Source organism: Panicum virgatum, chromosome 3N (assembly GCF_016808335.1).
Source record: "Panicum virgatum strain AP13 chromosome 3N, P.virgatum_v5, whole genome shotgun sequence".
Taxonomy (NCBI): Eukaryota; Viridiplantae; Streptophyta; class Magnoliopsida; order Poales; family Poaceae; genus Panicum; species Panicum virgatum.
The window spans coordinates 10,494,024-10,512,748 of record NC_053147.1 but is presented as its reverse complement, the minus strand read 5'-3'; the positions used below and the strand labels follow the sequence as shown (position 1 = coordinate 10,512,748).

General features: G+C 44.0%; 1 protein-coding gene and 1 long non-coding RNA gene across 3 annotated transcripts; one reads left to right on the top strand and one right to left on the bottom strand.

Moving 5' to 3' along the window:
- Nucleotides 1-4,210: 4,210 nt before the first annotated feature.
- LOC120667270 (serine carboxypeptidase-like 26) lies at nt 4,211-10,119 on the top strand. Its single transcript, XM_039947359.1, has 10 exons — nt 4,211-4,579; nt 4,757-4,864; nt 4,943-5,038; nt 5,241-5,333; nt 7,060-7,148; nt 8,709-8,972; nt 9,058-9,200; nt 9,304-9,399; nt 9,584-9,689; nt 9,780-10,119. The coding sequence occupies exons 1-10, from the start codon at nt 4,324-4,326 to the stop codon at nt 9,924-9,926; spliced, it is 1,398 nt and encodes a 465-aa protein (XP_039803293.1). The 5' UTR covers nt 4,211-4,323; the 3' UTR covers nt 9,927-10,119.
- A 5,666-nt stretch (nt 10,120-15,785) lies between these two features.
- Nucleotides 15,786-18,459, bottom strand: LOC120667267. Of its 2 annotated transcripts, none has more exons than XR_005672117.1 (6): nt 18,010-18,459; nt 17,821-17,883; nt 17,445-17,743; nt 16,948-17,013; nt 16,375-16,488; nt 15,786-16,113 (listed from the first exon to the last, which is right to left on the bottom strand). It is a non-coding gene; the product is annotated as an uncharacterized LOC120667267 (long non-coding RNA). The 2 variants fall into 2 exon arrangements; XR_005672116.1 differs by having other exon boundaries at nt 16,965-17,013; nt 18,010-18,456.
- Between the last annotated feature and the right edge of the window lie 266 nt (nt 18,460-18,725).

Here is an 18,725-nt window from a genome sequence, read left to right as displayed (position 1 = left end):
AAGGAAGTGGAATCCCCTCTCTGAGAGCGCCGAGGGCTCTCACGAGAGGAGATAGGGTTTGACAGGGTGCCACAGGAATGGCGATTAGCGAGTATAGGTTGTGGTGGTTGCTCCCCTGCTCTCTCACCTGGTTTTACTGACGCCCATGGCCCAAAGGTCAGGTTGGGGGGAGGGGAGGGAGACGGAGCGGGTGCAACAGATCTACCATGGGCACGTACCTCTTGGTTCGTGCCGCGTGGAGCCCCAGGCGTTGCACACATCACGGTGTGGACGTGCTGGTTCTCCCTCGCCGTTAGCTTCCGGAGGATCGTCGGAGATCTCGCCGGCGTCGAGCTCGGTGGTGGTGGGCTCTCAAAGGGTGAGAGCATAACCGCCATCCGAGGCCCCCCTGGGCCTTTTTTCTCAATCCCTTATCTTACACCAAGTGTAGTGTGTACTTGTCTGTAGGAACCAGCCAGTTTGAAGTGTCCGGCGAGATGGTGGTTCATCATCTCCTGAAGATACCGACCCTTGCCCAGAAGATGAACCCGGTGGCACAGCAGGCCATGAATCACCAGCACACCGTCCTCCACGTCGCCCACGGGTTCCACCTCGCCCATCTTGTCCACATGACCAAGCACTTTTGCAAGGACATATGGAGAAGGATGAAGGCCAAGAGGAAGGCTACCTGAAGATACAGAGCTCTCTACGGCAAGAGGCACCCTGCAAGGTATCTTTCCCTTGTATTTGCGCTGCGTGCCTGCACGCGTCGTGTTACCATGAGTCCATGTCCAACAAGTGCTTCCTTCTACATTGTCAGTGAGGGGGCATCTAACTCTCTACCGAGGCCCTCGCGTCGCCCTCCTCCCAGGGGTTTCACGGGCGGCACCCAGGCCAACACCGCCGCAGCCCCTCCCCAACCTCATCCACACCTCGTCGCTGCCTGAGCAGGGGTCCGGAAGTCCGCGTCCCTCCTAAAACAGCAGCGGCGGGGTCCTTTCCTCGCATATGGGCGTGGCTAGCGAGGATCTGGGAGGTCTCGCGAGTGGCCCGCGATGGCTGCCGGCTTCAGGTGGGTCTGCCGGATCTGGTGGCCACGGAGTCGGAGGTCCCTCATTCGGCACCCGTGACGGGCAAGGCGGCGCCGCCGCGACGATGGCCGCTCGCGCGCGACCGAGGTCGGCGGCGGCCACGGGCTACAACGATCGGGCCCCTCAGGGTCTTCCCGCATGGGAGTCCCGCGACCGGCGTGTGACTCCAGCGGGTCTGCGGCGCGGCTGATCCGGATCTGGCATCGCCGGTTCTGCGGTCCCGTCTTCGTGGGATCTCATCGGAGCGGGTCTTCGTTGTAGCCACGGCCGGCTGTTGTCGGTGCGGTGGCCTGGGCAGCGCCGGGTTCGCATCCGCATCCGGCAGCCCCGGGGCAGGGGACGGTGCCCTCGGTGGGGGCTAGCACGGAAGGCGTTGAGGCGTGGTGGCGCTGGCTTCACGGAGTTGGAGATGACCTCTTGGGTGATCTCAGCGGTGTTTCCGACGCAGCATGGGGGTCTCGTTCTTCCCAGCGCCTGGCCGCTTTAGCAGTTCCGTATGGTCCTCGATGGGTGGCTTCGGGGCCCCCGGATGCAGATCTGACGTCGGCTTGGCCTCCGGTGGTGACTCCTCTCCGGCAGTTGCGCCTTCAGCTTTGGTGTTGGAAGGACTAGCTCCGGACTTTGCAACTACTTCTAGTGATGACATCTTCAATTTCGCCTTTGTTTTTCATATAGACCAAGAGACATGATTCACCTTGGCTTTATTCGCGGATTCTCTTACTCGAAGACGGATTTCATCTGCACTTTGTTCCGATGGATTATGCACGGGTACCCAGTGGCTACTTTGCAGCATGGTATCTCAGGTTACGAGTTCAGATGGTCTGCCGGACTTGGAGTTCGTGGCCGTTCGAAGTGGGTCAAGTCTGGTCTATATGGAAGCATTGGCCTGGTAAGAAGGGGGAAGCAACACGGTGTGACTTTGTTGTGGTGGTACTTGTTACTAATTCACCGGTTCCAGGAAGAAATTCCTATGCCTGACCTTAATTGGTTGAATCTGGCAGTGACCTTGTTGAAGGCATTGTTTGGATTAAGATGAATTACTCTCTCAGGTGAAAACTTTTGATCTGGCCTTAATTGGTTGGGCCACTGCAATGTCGGCACGTGCGCGTGCCGTTTTCTCGTTGGAGGCATTGTCTCGGGAGCCTACTTCATAGTCCAAGAGCTGCTTTGTTTTGCGAAGCGGATGAAGGTGAAGTCGCTTGTGGTAGTTTGCTACGGCATGATCTTCAGGTCATGGCGTTCTCTTTTTTTGTTCCTTTTTCATAGGTTGTGTGCATCTTAGTTATGGAGAGTTCGAAATAGATTTTATATAATTGTATCACTTTGATGTAATTGTCTCAGATCAATAAAGTTTCTTTTTTTTCAAAAAAAAAAATCTACATTGTCAGTCAGTCAGTCAGAGTCTGATAGGTGTCCCGGCGGAAGACACTAGGAAAGATCGAGTCCAAAAACATGGTTCTATGCGTGTTCATGTATTCACGTGGTGTAGTAGCTAGCAATGCGTCGCTCCGTTCAATGTGTGTCTACCCTGTACTGTTTTTCAACAAACAAATCAAGAAAATCGTCTTCCCCAAATGTGTGCCTCTGCGTGTTTTGAAATCAGGAAGCGCCTCTGCTAGGGCTTCTTCGGTTCTTGTACGATTCTTCACAGGGATCCTGGATCCTCTGGAACTTCCACTCATCCTTCATGCCGTTTGCTTCGTAGGAATTCCAGACACCAAAAGCAGTAACTGAAACATTCCTGTGCTCTGAACAAGGAACATCAAGGTGCGAAACATTGCACCGGGGTTAATTGTCACTCGCCTATTAACCCGTTAGCCTATCAACTCATGCTCCCACACGGACTAATTAAAATTAATATAAAACTAAGACTTAGAGCTAATAATTATAATATCTATCTCCCGCTCTCTTTCTGTATTAAGTATTCTAACATATACTATAAAATACATATGTATCATTATCGGCAGGGGGTTGAGCCCGAGTGGCTCCTAGAGCCCCCTCCCACGACGGCAGCCCGGGTTCGATCCCTGGGGCTGGCACCGCCGCACCGGGGGCCCCTCCTACTGAAAAAAAAAACATATGTATCATTATCCAGTTGTAACATATTTCATTTTGCATCACATTGGCCTCCATGTCTATTTGATATATATTTAATTGAATCATTTGTCAGTGAATTGGTATTTTTTATCTCTTACATCATACTTGAATATATGATGACACATAGGCATGGTAGTATTTTATATAAAAAATAACACAGCTAATATATTAATAATGATAGAAATAATAATCTAAAATTTTTATATTAGAGCACTTTAATAATTTATTGTAATTATATAATTTAGTTTAAGATTTAGGGATTACTTTAAATTTTAATAATAACATATTCAGATAATTTATATGCAAATTAAAGGGGCTATTTGTATTATTTTTATAACAGTATCGTGGATAATTTTTATAAAGATTAGAGGGTTATTTTAAATTATTTTTTATATTGGCAGATGTGGGTAATTTAGATACATTATTAGAGGGTTATTTTATATTATATTTTATAATGGCCGAGGTGAGTAATTTAGATACATATTTAGATGTTACTTTTATCTATTTTTATAATTATAGAGGTGGTACTTTAATAGAAAAAGATAGATCCAATGGCCGAGGTGGGTAATGTTTCTAATTTTTGTGAGAATTCTTAAAACTTCTCTAATTGTTTAGAATGTCCACCTAGAATCTCAAGTGACTTCACGTGGAGGCTTCAAAAAAAATACGAGCAGTGCATTTTTTAAAGCACCCATAAATATTGGGGAATCATGAGAGAACTTAATTGGGAACTTTGATCACGGGCTCGAACCCAAATGGACTGCTAAGAAGTCTAAGGACACGCCTACCAGGACTCACGCGCCCACACTTAGGCCTCCTCCAAATGTACTGACGATGACGATATCGTCAGATGATATGGCCATAAGAAACAACACAAAAGAAAAATCCAGGTTACAAATCATTCTCGATTTGTGCATCGTCTCTCACAGCACTTTGGGAAGCGTGTCATAAGCTAGCGGCGGAATACTCGTCGCTAGTGTAATTTTTTTTATGATATCTCTCCACCACATCACTCTAAGCCGACGACATCGTCCTCCTTTGAACAAGGCCTTGCACACATAACACATCGAGCCCCAGCACCCCCTCTGGGGATAAACCCCAGCCCCTGACCTCAACTCATCGATTCCAGTTGACAGTTGAAAAACCACCCGTAGCGATGGCAGCTGCAGGTCTGCGCTGCCTCTGCCTCGTCTCCGCCCTCGCCTTCTCTTCGTGCTCGCTGTCGCTGGCCAGCAACCAGCGGGACGCCGACAGGGTGGCGCGCCTCCCCGGCCAGCCGGAGAGCCCGAGCGTGTCGCAGTTCGCCGGCTACGTCACGGTGAACGAGCGGCACGGGAGGGCGCTCTTCTACTGGTTCTTCGAGGCGCAGACGACGCCGGAGGAGAAGCCGCTCCTCCTCTGGCTCAACGGAGGTCGCTTGAACTACCTTTAGCAGTTAAAAAATTCAGTGTTAATTTCCACCGGAAATTAGTGGGCTTTGCTCCTTTGGCGATCGAGTTCTTGGTATTTGTGATCATGGTAGCACTTCTGTTCTTGCTCCTTTTTGCGCTTCTGTTTTTGAAAGTTTTAACTATTGATTGCCACTTTAGGACCCGGTTGCTCCTCGATTGGCTATGGAGCTGCATCTGAGCTGGGGCCTCTCAGAGTTATCAGACAAGGAGCAGCCCTGAAGTTCAATGAGTACGCCTGGAACAAAGGTGCTCTGCTTACAGTACATGCATGCTTCTGAGTTTGGTTGAAGAACAATGCTAAGTCTTGTTTTTTGTGCATGCCAGAGGCTAACCTACTGTTCTTGGAGTCTCCTGTTGGGGCTGGCTTCTCCTACACCAACACATCCTCTGACCTTGACAAACTGAATGATGACTTTGTAGGTAAATTGATTACAAAACAAAGTTTTGCTTGACCCTCTATTACTTAAAAAAAAGGCCATAAAACTCAATTTCTTCTGAATATTAAACTTTGCATTGCTGTTAGATCTCGGTTGTTATGTGGTTACTGATTAAATGGGTTAGAACTCTAAATATTAACAAATGGGTTTTTGTGTAATACTTTTCTCCTTTTTTCTGTTTTTAGCTGAAGACGCTTATAGCTTCCTAGAGAACTGGCTACAGCGATTTCCGGAGTACAAGGACAGAGAGTTCTACATTGCAGGAGAGAGCTATGCAGGTAATTTTGACTGGTAACCACGAAAGGTCTAGCCTTGGTTTGGACTTATGGGCATGGTTTAGAATTCTTTACTTCTGTTGAGAAACGTAGATAATGTGCTAGAAGGTATCTTGAACACACAAAATCTGGCATGAAACATGTGAGTGTAGCTTTATATGCTACCCTTCTGCATTCTATTCTTGATTGGATTTCTTTTGAGAAATGTAGACAATGTGCTTGAAGGAATCTTGAACACTACAAATGGACGAAGTAGTAACACAGACTTTCACCAACCTTCTATTCTTTCTTGGATTGATCATCATGCCAAGTATTCCTGTTCTTGCTTGGATTTCTCAATATTGCAAGTATGCCCGACAAAATAACGTCACCATCTCATCTGGAATTCAGAAAAATCACCTGTTACTTTCTAGAACAGGGTGACAGCTAGTCTTTCCACAGGGTCCGCGATTGTGACAACCCATAGCTCACCATCTCCTAAGCGACTAATAGATTATATCACGCAAACTGGAAAATTTGGGTTCAGAAAGCAGCACTTTGAAAGAATAATGGCATCATTTTCAGCCTTCGTTTTCACAGTACACAGTACGCTGGCTGTCATCCAATTCTTCAGAACAGAGAACTCTGGTCTCAACGAGCTCACCTATAATCTTATGGTGGGAGAATTACATTGGTAGTGTAAGCTGAGCTGATTTAATTTTATCTTCTTTCCACTGCCCTCTTTTTCACAAATCTTTGTATGAAAGAACCTCCAATCAATAATATTGAGTGCATGCACTAACCAATTCATCCCAAAAGTTTAAGCTGATAGGGCATGTGTAGGCTCCACTATGCCTTAAACGTGGAATAGAAGTCGGCTGTAATTACTTATTTAATCACGACTGTCAGGATTCAAACTCGAGACCTCTGACCCTGATATCATATTGAGTTGCATACACCAACCAATTCTACCTAAAAACTTAAGCTGAAAGGGAGAGATGGGCAATTCACTTGTACTTCAGCAAAAAAAATGTTCACACCGGCTTCTTGCCTGCCATAGTTCCTCTTTTAAAAAAAAGAAATTGAGTTAAACATGTTCTTTTTTTCTTGGATTTCTGAATTTGAGAACATGAATTCTATCTAAGCTGAACTAATTGGCCTACTTTGCTTGAAACCTAGTACGGAAATTCATTCTGCGTACACATTGAAACCAAGCTGAATTAATCGCCCTACTTTTTAATGATTTATTGGGTCTCCAGATACACTTCCCTAAAATGAATGGTTAAAGAAGTGTCGCAGGTTCATGGGTTACATTGCGCTTAGTTTGACAGCAACATGTGTGGAGAAATGTCTACAAAACTCTCTTCTGTGCATTACTGAAGAAGAAATCTGAGCTTGGTGTTGTTTATGTAGGTTGTTTTTGACGTTTTTGTGGCGCGAATGTAATCTATTAAGAGTGTGTTCACTAATGAATTCCATGGTTTCCTATGGGTTTTCCCTCTTTCCAAGGAAAATTTGGAGTACCATAGGGAAGGTATCCTTTCCTAGCGTGAGATTTCAGAAGCGTAGAAAAAATTCATTTCCTTCTTTCCTTAGTAATCTAGGGCTCTCCTAGTCTCCTAGAGATGATTTGGGTGTTCTGTGTATGTTTCTATTGTATTTGAATACTTTCTTCTTCTTAATGCAACAATACTCATACCTCCTGCATATTTGAGAAAAGAAAAGAGATATAAACTTTCCAGTGTCGCAGGTCATTATGTGCCACAACTTGTTGATCTTGTTTATGAGAGGAACAAGGAGAAGAAGGGCAAAGCATATATCAACATCAAGGGGTTCATTGTAAGGATTCAAATTTGATTTTACTAGCCTATCAACCCATGCTCCTACACGGGCTAATTAAAATTAATATAAAAATAATATAGCTAATAATTATAATTATCTATCTCAACCCCTCCATCTATTAAATATTCTAACGCATGCTCTAAAATACATACTTATCATTACCTAATTGCAATAGATTTCATTTTGCATCACACCTCCATTTGTATTTGATATATATTTAATTGAACCATTTGTTTGTGAATTGGTATTGTTATCTCTTTCATCATACATGAATACATGGTGACACATATTGTGGGTAGTATTTTTATATATAAACAATAATACAAATAATATATTAATGATGATAGAAATAGTAATTTAGAATTTTATATTGGTGCACTTTAATATTTTGTTATAATTATATAATTTAGATTCGGATTTATATATGGTTACTTTAGCTTTTAATAATGACGTAATTGGATAATTTATATGCAAATCTAGGGGTTATTTGTATTATTTTTTAAAGGCATAGGTGGGTAATTTACACGAAGATTAGGGGGCTACTTTAGATTCTTTCTTAATGGCAGAGATGGGCAATTTAGATAGATTTTAGTGGGTTATTTTAGTCTATTTTCATAATTGTGGAGGTGGGTAATTTATTAGAAAAGATAACATATCTATTAACTATTATGATTATAGTTGTCGGATATCTAATAACTATTATGATTATAGTTACCGCATTGATAACCGGATGTTTCTGATTTTTGTGAGAATTTCTAGAATTTTATATTTTTTTAAGTGTCCACCTAAGATCCTATGTGCCTTCATGTGGATGCTTCAAAGGAGCCTCCAATTAATAATGTAAGATAAAATGGTGCAGAAATTGTCCTTTTAAATAAATTGTTTCATGGCTAAGAAGATATGGCATGCGAATAAGATGTCTTCTTGTTGTGAATATTTATATTGCATGATAATTATTTTAAAAAAAATGCATTTCTGGTTACAAGTCTTCTCAATAACAAATGAAATATAAATCAAGATAAAAATTCAGAAAACAGAAGAACACACATAAGAAAAGCCTTTTGGGACACTGCTGAAGTTTTTTTAGACTTATGATAAATTTACATTGGGCACATAAACTACGAAGGCCCGTTTAGTTAGTAAAAAATTTTGGGTAATTTTTTTTGCCAATGTTTGCAATAATAATTAGAAGTATTAAACATAGACTAATTATAGAACTAATTACACGGATGGATGAGAAATCGTGAGACGAATCTATTAAGCCTAATTAATCCATCATTAGAGGTTGTTTACTGTAGCACAACATTGTCTAATCATTGCATAATTATGTTCATTAGATTCATCTCGCGATTTCACCTGGGGTTATGGAATGGGTTTTATCAGTTATTCATATTTGATACTCATAATTAGTGGCCAAACGTTTGAAGTTACTATAGCGCATTAAAAATTTTGAAAACTAAACAGGGTCTGAATGGAAACAAGAGTTATATTCATGTTTGGCGTATAAGAAATTAATTCTTGCAAGAACATAACACATTCGCAATGGACTTATTGCAGGTTGGCAATCCTGCCACTAACCATTACTATGATTCGAAAGGTCTAGCTGAGTATGCCTGGAGCCACGCAATTGTGTCGGATGAAGTATACAGCCGCATTAAGAAGCACTGTGACTTCAAGATTTCTAACTGGTCTGATGGTTGCAACGCCGCCATGGACATTTTGTATGGTCAGTACCAAGAGATCGACATGTACAACATATATGCCCCCAAATGCCTTCTCAATCAGAGTTCAGCATCATCTGCAAACTTCGTGAATGATCAGGTAAAGTACACTTGCATCAATGCAGACAGTTCCAGTCCAAAGGTCTTTCTCAAAATGATGCTTATATTCGGGACGCCGTCAGCAGTTCAGGAGAAGGATACGGATGTTCTCTGGCTATGATCCCTGTTACTCATCCTATCCTGAGGACTACTTCAACAAGCAGGAAGTGCAGAAAGCATTTCATGCGAATTTCAGTGGATTGCTCCCGGGGAAATGGCATGCCTGCAGGTGGATCGCCACCACATAGCTGTTCACTTGGATATATTCGAGTACCAGCCATTCAATTCTTCTGGAACAAAAAAGAACATGAACTTATCCACCTCTTTTGCAGTGATCTCATCCAGAACTCCTACAATTTTTCGGTATTCTCGGTCCTACCAATATACTCTAAGCTCATCAAAGCAGGACTGAGAGTTTGGCTCTACAGGTCTGGCTCTTCGACGGCACTGAGAAGTCATACAAATTCTGCATCTAAGCATCTTAGGCATCATTTGTTACCTTTCCATGTGTACCTTCTCTGAAACCTGACAAGTGCATGCTCAAGAAAATTCTTAACACCCACCAATCACTCTGTCCAAAATGCCTCTGTTTTTTTTTCTTTGTCAATGCAGCGGCGATGCAGATGGTTGGCTCCCAGTGATCGGCTCCCGGTACTGCGTGGAAGCACTTGGCCTGCCGATCAAGACCCAGTGGCAACCCTGGTACCTCGACAAACAGGTCTGAACCAGCAGCTTCTCTGAACATCTCGTGCATCGAACATATCAGTAGCTAGCGATGCCGAAATGAGGGGGAAAACATGGAATGCAGGTTGCTGGGAGGTTTGTGGAGTACCATGGCTTGAGCATGGTGACGGTCCGGGGCGCAGGCCACCTGGTGCCCCTCAACAAGCCTGCTGAAGCGCTGACGCTGATCAACGCATTCCTCCGTGGTGAGCAGCTTCCAACACACCGTTGATGGACGTGTGCGGTGTGATAGTGCAAGGTTCAGGGGAAGATGGCATTGGATACAAGGATGTTTGGCCCGAAACCGGCAACTTGGACTCTTGCATTGGTTCAAGAAGTTAGCCTACTTGCGAAGTTTGAATTTGGGACTTGTTTATCATGGTTGGCCAAATACTTGGTGTTCAACAACTTGGACTTTTTCCTAAGTGTTCAGTCTTGTTTTATTTTTGTTCGCCTGTTCCCCTACCTGAAGCCTCCCAGGGCTTTAGGTAGGTATTTTGACTCTTCTATATTAATAGAAACGGTGCACGGTCTGTGCACATTCGTTCAAAAAAAAACAACTTGGACTTGCACCACATCATGTCCCATCTTCAGCGCTATTGCCATGGAAGTCCACGGCTATAGCGCTGAAAACCCATCTTACTTTTACTAATTGGAGACTCATTTGGAGTCTTCACGTGAAGCCATCTAGGATTCTAGGTGGACACTCTGAAAAAATAGAGAAATCCTAGAAATTCTCACAAAAATCAAAAACATTCAGCCATCAATTCAACAACTCTAATTATAATAACCATCGGATCTGTTATCTTTCCTAATAAATTACCCACCTCTACCATTATGAAAATAGACTAAAGTAACCCCCTAAACATGTGTCTAGATTACCCACCTATGTCATTATAAAAAAATCTAAAGTAACCCCCTAAATTTGTGTAAATGACCCACCTAAGCCATTATAAAAATAATTCAAATACCCCCTAAATTTGCATATAAATTATCCAATTACAAAAATCAGAAACATCCAGTCATCAATCCAACAACTCTAATTATAATAACCATCGGATCTGTTATCTTTTCTAATAAATTATCCACCTCTGTCATTATGAAAATAGACTAAAGTAACCCCCTAAATATGTGTCTAAATTACCCACCTCTACTATTATAAAAAAAATCAAAAGTAACCCCTAAATTTTGTGTAAATTACCCACCTATGACATTATAAAAATAATACAAATACCCCCTAAATTTACATATAAATTATCCAATTATGCCATTATTATTACAAGTTAAATTACTCATAAATCTGAATCTAAATTATATAATTATAATAATATATTAAAGTGCGCTAATATAAAATTCTAAAATTATTATTTCTATCATTATTAATATATTATTTATATATAAAATACTACCCACGATATATGTCACCATATGTATTCATGTATGATGAAAGAGATAATAATACCAATTCACAAATAAATAGTTCAATTAAACATATATTGAATACATATGGAGGTGCACAAAATGAAATCTATTGTAACTAAATAATGAAAATATATATTTTAGAGTATGTGTTAGAATTATAATTATAATTTTAATAGATGAAAAAGGCGTGAGATAGATAATCATAATTATTGACCTTATTCTTATATTAATTCTAATTAGCCCGTGTGGAAGCACGGGTTGATAGACTAGTGGTTACTCAAACAAGATAAGGCACAGCCAGTGTTCACCTGATGCAAATCTCATCATCAAACGAATGAAACCAAGAAGCACATGAACGGAAGTCCGGTCCCTTACAAGAAAAAAAAAAAGAGAATGCATCATTGATTGTATATATGATTGTTGGTGTGTGTTCTTTCTGTGTACATGTATGTGTCTCATCTCTCAAGAGCCTAATCATGCATCAAAAGCAAGACTGATTAACAAGGGGACGGCCGGGATGATCAATCCTTGGTGTGCTCCAGCACGTCGACCATGAGCTGCATCACCATCACCTGCGCCTGCAGCCGCGCGATGTACCCGGCGGCGCGGAGGAGGAGCTCGTCGACCTCGTCGCCGCCGCTCGGCACGAGGCGCCTCAGCGCCTCCATCTTCCTCCTCACCTCCGCGTCGCGTCGCCTGGCGGCCTTCCCCGCCTTGCCGCACGCGGCGTCGTCGTTGTTCGCCGGCAGCGGCGAAGGCCTTCTTCTGGGAGCCACGGCGGCAGCAGACGAGGACGCCGGCGGCCTCGTCCTCATCCACCTCGCCGTCGATGTCGCTGAAGAGTTGCGTCGACAGCTGCCGGTGTGAGCACCCAGCATGGTCAATCTTTGCTGCAAATCGCACGCAGTGGCTATCGATAGAGAGACAATGAGGAGATCGAGAAATGCACAGCGTATCTATCCAACAAGAGATGAAATGGTGATGCCTGCAGCGAAGTACTCATGCAAGAGGGAGAGAGGGGGCAAGAGGTGTTTATATAGAGAGATAGGTGGCCGGAAGCCAGGCTGGAAGAGGAGATGGGTGTGTGGATTAGCTTCATGCATTGGCATGACAAATTAAAGCCGGATCATTAAGAATAACCACATACTTTTCCAGTGACCAAATCAAAAAATTAAAAAAAAAACAAAAGCTTTGCATATGCAGCATAGCTAGCTAGATCATACGCGCATGTGGATTCGATATGGTACACGCATTGGGATGGGACAGTGCATGCAGGCATGTTGGGGCGCCTTGCCTGAAGGTGAGGGCATGCATGCATGCATGCATGTTGTTCCTAACTCGAGGCCACATGCCGCCACATGATTCCTTAAACACCCAACGGCCTCATCCAAGCACACGCAGGCAGGCACCTCTCGCACGAACCACCAACCATGCACAACCCTTTCCGTGCACTCTGAATGATCTCTTGATCGATCGATCACTCCCCTTTCAATCCTCCTCGTCACCTGCTTCACATAGGAATCACACGCAGTCTCGCTCCCACGCACCCGCCACGAAGCACGAACGTGTGTATCCTGCTGCGGCCTTGCCGCGGCTGAGAGCGTTAATTTCCTTTTGGGCGCGTCATGGTCCTGCGTGCACGATTACCGTGACCGCCCGGCCCGGCAGCAACCACCACCGCAGTGGTTGCACACGCGGAACGCCGCAGCACCGATGTCCGATCCCATCCATATGGCTGCAGCGCCTAGCATCACGTCGATCAGCTGGATTGGACTCCCTGCCACCGCGAGCAGGGACAGCGCCGAACTGAACGTGACACAGACAGACAGCAGGAGCTAGCCCTGCCAATAGAAACAAAGAAGAAAAGAGCGCAGGGAAAGTAACCCAAAGGCAGCAGAAAGCATAGTTGCTTTTTCCAACCAAAAGCTCTTTGTTTACAAGTTTAGAAATATCAAAAGCACAGAAGATTCATTAGACATGCTGTTTACTCTAGTACATCGTCTTATAATTTTAGCAAGGACATAAGGTTCATTAGACAGATTTGAATTATTTGACATCCAAACTTGAGTTACATACTGATCTCTCTTATTACTTGCATCCTCCTTTCTTTTTTCCCCAGAAGTTTCACACAACTACTTTGCACTAACAACAAACTAAAAAATCATGTCCAAACACATCATATATATTCTAGTTGTTCTTCCAAAAATTAAGATTATATACGCACGTAGTTGTGTATGTCCCTCATTTGCTCGCGAAAAAGACCAAAATTAATTATCATCACCAGATTAGTGTGCCATAACTATTGGGGAACATATTTAGTTCAAACCAACTCTCCGTGCAAACTTCCAATCCGAGGCACACGATATTGATCCAACGACACGAGGGACTTAAGTAAGTTTTGCACTTAACCACCCACCTATAATTACATTTTTGCGAAACCACTCACCCATCTCCTACATATGATACGTTCCCTGACTATATATTGAGGTTTATACGGTCTGATCATCTCCCTATTGTTGAAATAACCATTTTGCCCCTTAGTGGATATGAAGCGGCAAATTTGAAAACATTATCTTTTGAAAGAAATATCTACCAGAGAGAGTAAGTGCACAAATTTTAACCTGCAAATTGGTTTAATAAACTAAACCCGTTTGTGTGGAGAATGGTATATATGCTCGTTTCAGTTGTTGAACATCGAAAACCTATTATACGCACCAGAGCTAATTAACCGAAGTAAGTCAATTTTGAAAAACACACACACACACGCAAGCATGAGGCAAGTTAATAACAAGGTTGTTCTAGGGATGGCAGCATGCATTTGGTAATAAATAAATAAATAAATAAACATAACATTTGATTATGAGAAAGCCAGTGATTTGTCTTGCACTTTAATTTCCATGTCATATTGGATGGCACTTGTCATTCTGCAACGTAATTTTCTTGGCTGGCAATCTGGATGGGTTGAGCATACGCGGCATGGTTATAAATTCGTGTGGTAGAAAGAAAAAGGTAGCGGTAAAATGATACGGAGAGGGAAAAGCAAGCGACCTCCACTACCACTACTCCCGCGCGCAGTCAAGCGCATACTGTACGTACGTTTGCTTTTGCACCTGCGCACAGCTGCACTCCACGACAGCACGACGCGCCGTGCGACCCCGAGGTTGGTCACGGAACGGACGGGTCGCTCTCTCCAGGAGCACCGTCATGCATGGAGGACGCACAACGGCTCTGGGCTCATGGCGCTGTACGTGCAGGCCAGCTGCCGCTTTTGTTTTCGCAGGCAAAAAGCTCGGGCTCTTTGACCGGACGGGCCCAGGAGCACGCACGTAGCCCTGTCATCGTCTTCTCCCGTCCCGTGCGTGGCCCACGGCGGGCATCGGAGACACAAGAGAGAGGGGAGTCGAGCAGGAGAATGCTGGAGTCACGCCCAAGGAAACGCTACCGGGTTCGGGCGTCCCAAAAAAAGTAAAAATATCAGCACGCATACAGGATCCGCAAACCGCTTCGCTCCCACTATAAAACACACGCTGGTCCTCTTGCTACCAACCACACACGCCAACACCGCTGCTTCTCCTCCGAAAACCCACCCGAGTCCTCAGGCTCCCGTCCGATCATGGCCGCCGGCGCCATGGCCCGCTCCCACTCCACTAGCTTCACCGCTGTTGTCGTTCCACCGAGCCCGAGTAGCGGCCGTCTCCACCGTCCTGGCCTGCTACCTCTCACGGCCAACCCTGGGCGCGTGCTCGCTGGCCGGGTGGCCACCGGCCCTTGGATCTGCGGGACGCCTGCCAAGGTACTGTGCATCCGGCCTTTCTTGTGCGTTTATTTTTTTTCTGGTGTTAGCCTGGTTCGTCGACTGCTGGTTTGATGAACTCAGACGCAGATTTCGTTCGTAGCCACACTTTCTAAACGTACGGTTGCTCGAAAATACTCTAGTGCCTTTTTCCTACCAGTGTGGTTTCGATTATATTAAAACATCCTGCTGGTTCCTTTTCTTCGTTCCGTCCATGCTGCTGTAGTCGTCTATCCTTGCTCTTCCTGTTGTTCTTTACGAACCCCACTGTTGATCTTTTTTTTCTTGTTCTTTTCTGTGCAAGAAAGATGGGAGGGGTTCCTTTTGTTCTTTACTCCTTGCTTGCTATGCGTACGAACCCACGAAAAAGAAGCTTTGCTCAGTTCTTGGGCACAAGTGCAGGTTGCAGCTTTGCTCTTGGGCGGCGTCGACCACCCGAAGGCGCGAGTCTACACACTATCTACTAGTAACGTACTACCTAGCAGTAGTATTGGTACCCAGCAGGTTCTTTTTGAATCAGTTCATTTGAGTCCATGTGTTAATCGAGTTAGTCACAGTCAGAGCGCATGAGCCAAGGTCATGGCTCGTTTATCAGTTGCTTTTGTACGTACTAATCATCATGGCATGCCTGCCAATGTCAGTCGAGTCTGAATGTTCATTCTGGGTGAGTGCTCGTCAATGCACACACAGCTATCTACTATCTAGTACTGTATCAAGTAGTGGCTCGTTATTTGAGTGATGCTATCGGCTTTGCACAAGTTTTTGCATTCTTTGCGACCAGCTATGCCAAGGCCTTTTATACGACCACTAGTAAGCATGCCCGTGTTAACGCCACGGATAAATTTTAGATATTTAAAAAATAGCACATGATCCATACCGATCAATCCAAACCAAAAGACATGTTATTGTAATGCCCAAATAAACTTCCAAGAACAGCATAATCGTAGTGATATCAACAAAACCTGAACTCCAATAATGAGCCAGCAAATGACCAACCAAAAAACCTATCAAAGACGGACACCAAAAAAGAACTACAATACATTTTTCCGATTAAATTTTGTCACTTGCTTACCAAAACACTCGACAGTGACCCTATCCAGAGCTTCTCCGAGTCTTATCATCAAGGAAGGCATCCCCAGGTGGCTATGTCTTAAATGAAGCGATGCAAGCACAGTAATGTATCACCACCAGAGTCCAGAGGTATCTGATTCATCAAATCCACAAAAAAAAAGAGGCACATGAAAACATGAAATTCAGCCATACACCCATCCTATTTGACCCTAATCATCAGATAATTGATGCAGGTATGTAACATAATTTCGTGTATAGAGCAATATACAATGCATCTGCAAAAGTATACATTATAAATCAATATAGAGCAATAATTTCGTGTATACATAATATCAGTAAAAAGCAATAAACTATCAGTAAATGAAGGATCTCAGAATGGTGAGAAGCATGTTACCAACGGATTAATTCAACTTTTTATAGGTCACCCATTCACCAGCAGCATATCATCCTTTATCATCAGTTCAGCTTTCATGGAGGACTACATATCTGAAGCATATGCTAAAGTCACCTATGCAGGAGAGAAGATAAGATTTCAGTCATTACATATAGCACACATATATCTTGTCATGTCTGAACATCTTCTACTTTTAAATCTGAAACTTCTATTTCAACCATTTGGGATAACACAAACCATAATTGTTGCTCCACGTCAACAAACACCCAAATAACACTTGTGTTTATGCTAGAGCATATCATAAAGATGTACATCACCAAATAACTTTCCAAAGATATTAAACTTAGATTACAAGTTCTACAACTGTTCCGAATGAGAGAATGATTTACCACCTCTCAAGTTGGAGGAAACAATTTCAGCATGGACATGACTATATCAAAAATTGTAACACACAATTGAATGAATACACTGCAGTAAACATAAAAAACAGTCTAGCTATTTAGATTTTCACAGCAAAAGAAAAACAGAAATTAATATGGTAAAAGAGAAATATAGAATTGAAATATGCCTAACCAATTGTGCTTGCTCACCGGTTGCTTTGATATGGCATTCTTTTGTACCTTTTTCTTGTTCCACAATCTGCACAAAGAGGTGAGATAAATTGAAACTGAGAGCAAAGAAAAGAAAAGAATAAATGATGCCATTCCTCCAGAATAGTTGCATTTTTAGATTTATTTTTGGCTTTCATTCATTGACCATTTAACTTTGGATGAGAGTATTAACCACAGTTGAAATCAGCTTTTTATTCATTTATTACTTTGGGTCGGACTGCATAATTGCAAACACAAACATCCTCTAAAGAGGCAACAAATTCAGAGCATCCCCATAAAGACCATAGGTACAAAATAAAGGGAAAAAGAGAAGAAATCAATTGAGTCCAGATGAATCGCCACAAAGAAATCAATCAAGCTCAGTAGCATGTCAACGCCATGCCAGCCAGCCTAATGGAGGCCACTAACAAAATGAAAAGTACAAAAACTTCTAGAAAACAACCAGATGAATAAACTCACTTGATGAAGATGGAGGCGCAGCGCCGCAAAGGTGGATGTGGATGCCGCCGCCAGAGACATTGCCGGCGGCTGGCGTTGTTTGCGGAGATAGATGATAATTATTGATCTCTGAAGTTATTTTGGAGTAGTATCATTCTTCTTCTTTTCTAATAGTAGGAATTGATCTAGTGAGATGATCCCTAGTGTTTGGTACTCGATGAATCAAGCATAAATAAAAAGATCCCTAGTGTTTGGTACTCGATGATGAAGCACATCATCCTCTGATCTGTACTCGATGGCACCTTATCACAGTTCTGCGCCTGTTCAGTTGGGTGTAGTCAATGCAGAGAAGATGAATGCAGGAGTTAGATCGAAATAAAACCCAGGAAATAGTTACCAGCGACTACGTGAATGACCATTGCTGATGCAGGCCATTAATCACTTGGAACCATCCCACCACCTGCACACCGAGATGTGAAGAGAGACATCATAGAGCAGGGGAAAATCAATGAGCGCCCCATGATATTCATTACAAGGGAGAAGTCGGATCAAGCTGCCGGCTAAGTAGATGGGCGACGCAACTTACCAGATTGGAGCTCAGGTAGTCGGCGTTGTATCCACTATCCACATCACGATCCCAGGCAGTGCACCCCAAGATCTGTTTTGCGGCGGCAGAGGTAGCAGATTCCGCGCGGAAAAGGCATCGCAGGGGTACTTCGGTGAGGGGTACTCCGGCGAGCTCCACCGTGAGCTCCGCCGTGGGCGAGGAGGACGGCCAGGCGCACGGCTCGGCCCACGGCGGCAGCTCACTACGGCGGCGCCGGGCGCCGCACGCAGGGCGATGCGCACGGCTCCCGCCCACGCCGGACGCCCACGGCTGAGCCTCACGGCGGCCCTGGACGCGGGCCCGCTTGGGCCACCCCTGACCGCCCAGGCCGGCCGCGCCGCGCGGCAGGCCGCGGAGGAGCTGAGGCCCGGCGTGGGCGTGGCTGGGGCGCGGCGGACGGCGGCGTGGCCTGACGCGGAGGACGGCGGTGTGGCCGGGGCGAGGCGGAGCCAGGGTTTACCTAACCGTCGGTAACCGGTCAGGTTTGCCGGTCAAACCGACCGGACCGGTTTCCGGTACGAAACCGGTCCAAATTTAAAATTTAAATTTAAATTCAAAAAATGAAAAATTCCCAAAAAAATTTAAAAATACTTCAAGGTGCGACGAATTTAATGGTGTCAAATTTTCTCAAAAATTCATTCATTTAGTATAGTTTGCGGGGATTTGAAGTTAAACAAAAAAACGTGCATACAAAA

Bases quoted from the DNA above. Each gene is read 5' to 3' on its own strand.
- LOC120667270 (XM_039947359.1), top strand. From the start codon at position 4,324: ATGGCAGCTGCAGGTCTGCGCTGCCTCTGCCTCGTCTCCGCCCTCGCC. The intron at 4,580-4,756 runs GTCGCTTGAACT...TTGCCACTTTAG, and splicing joins CCTCCTCTGGCTCAACGGAG to GACCCGGTTGCTCCTCGATT. The intron at 5,334-7,059 runs GTAATTTTGACT...CCAGTGTCGCAG, and splicing joins TGCAGGAGAGAGCTATGCAG to GTCATTATGTGCCACAACTT.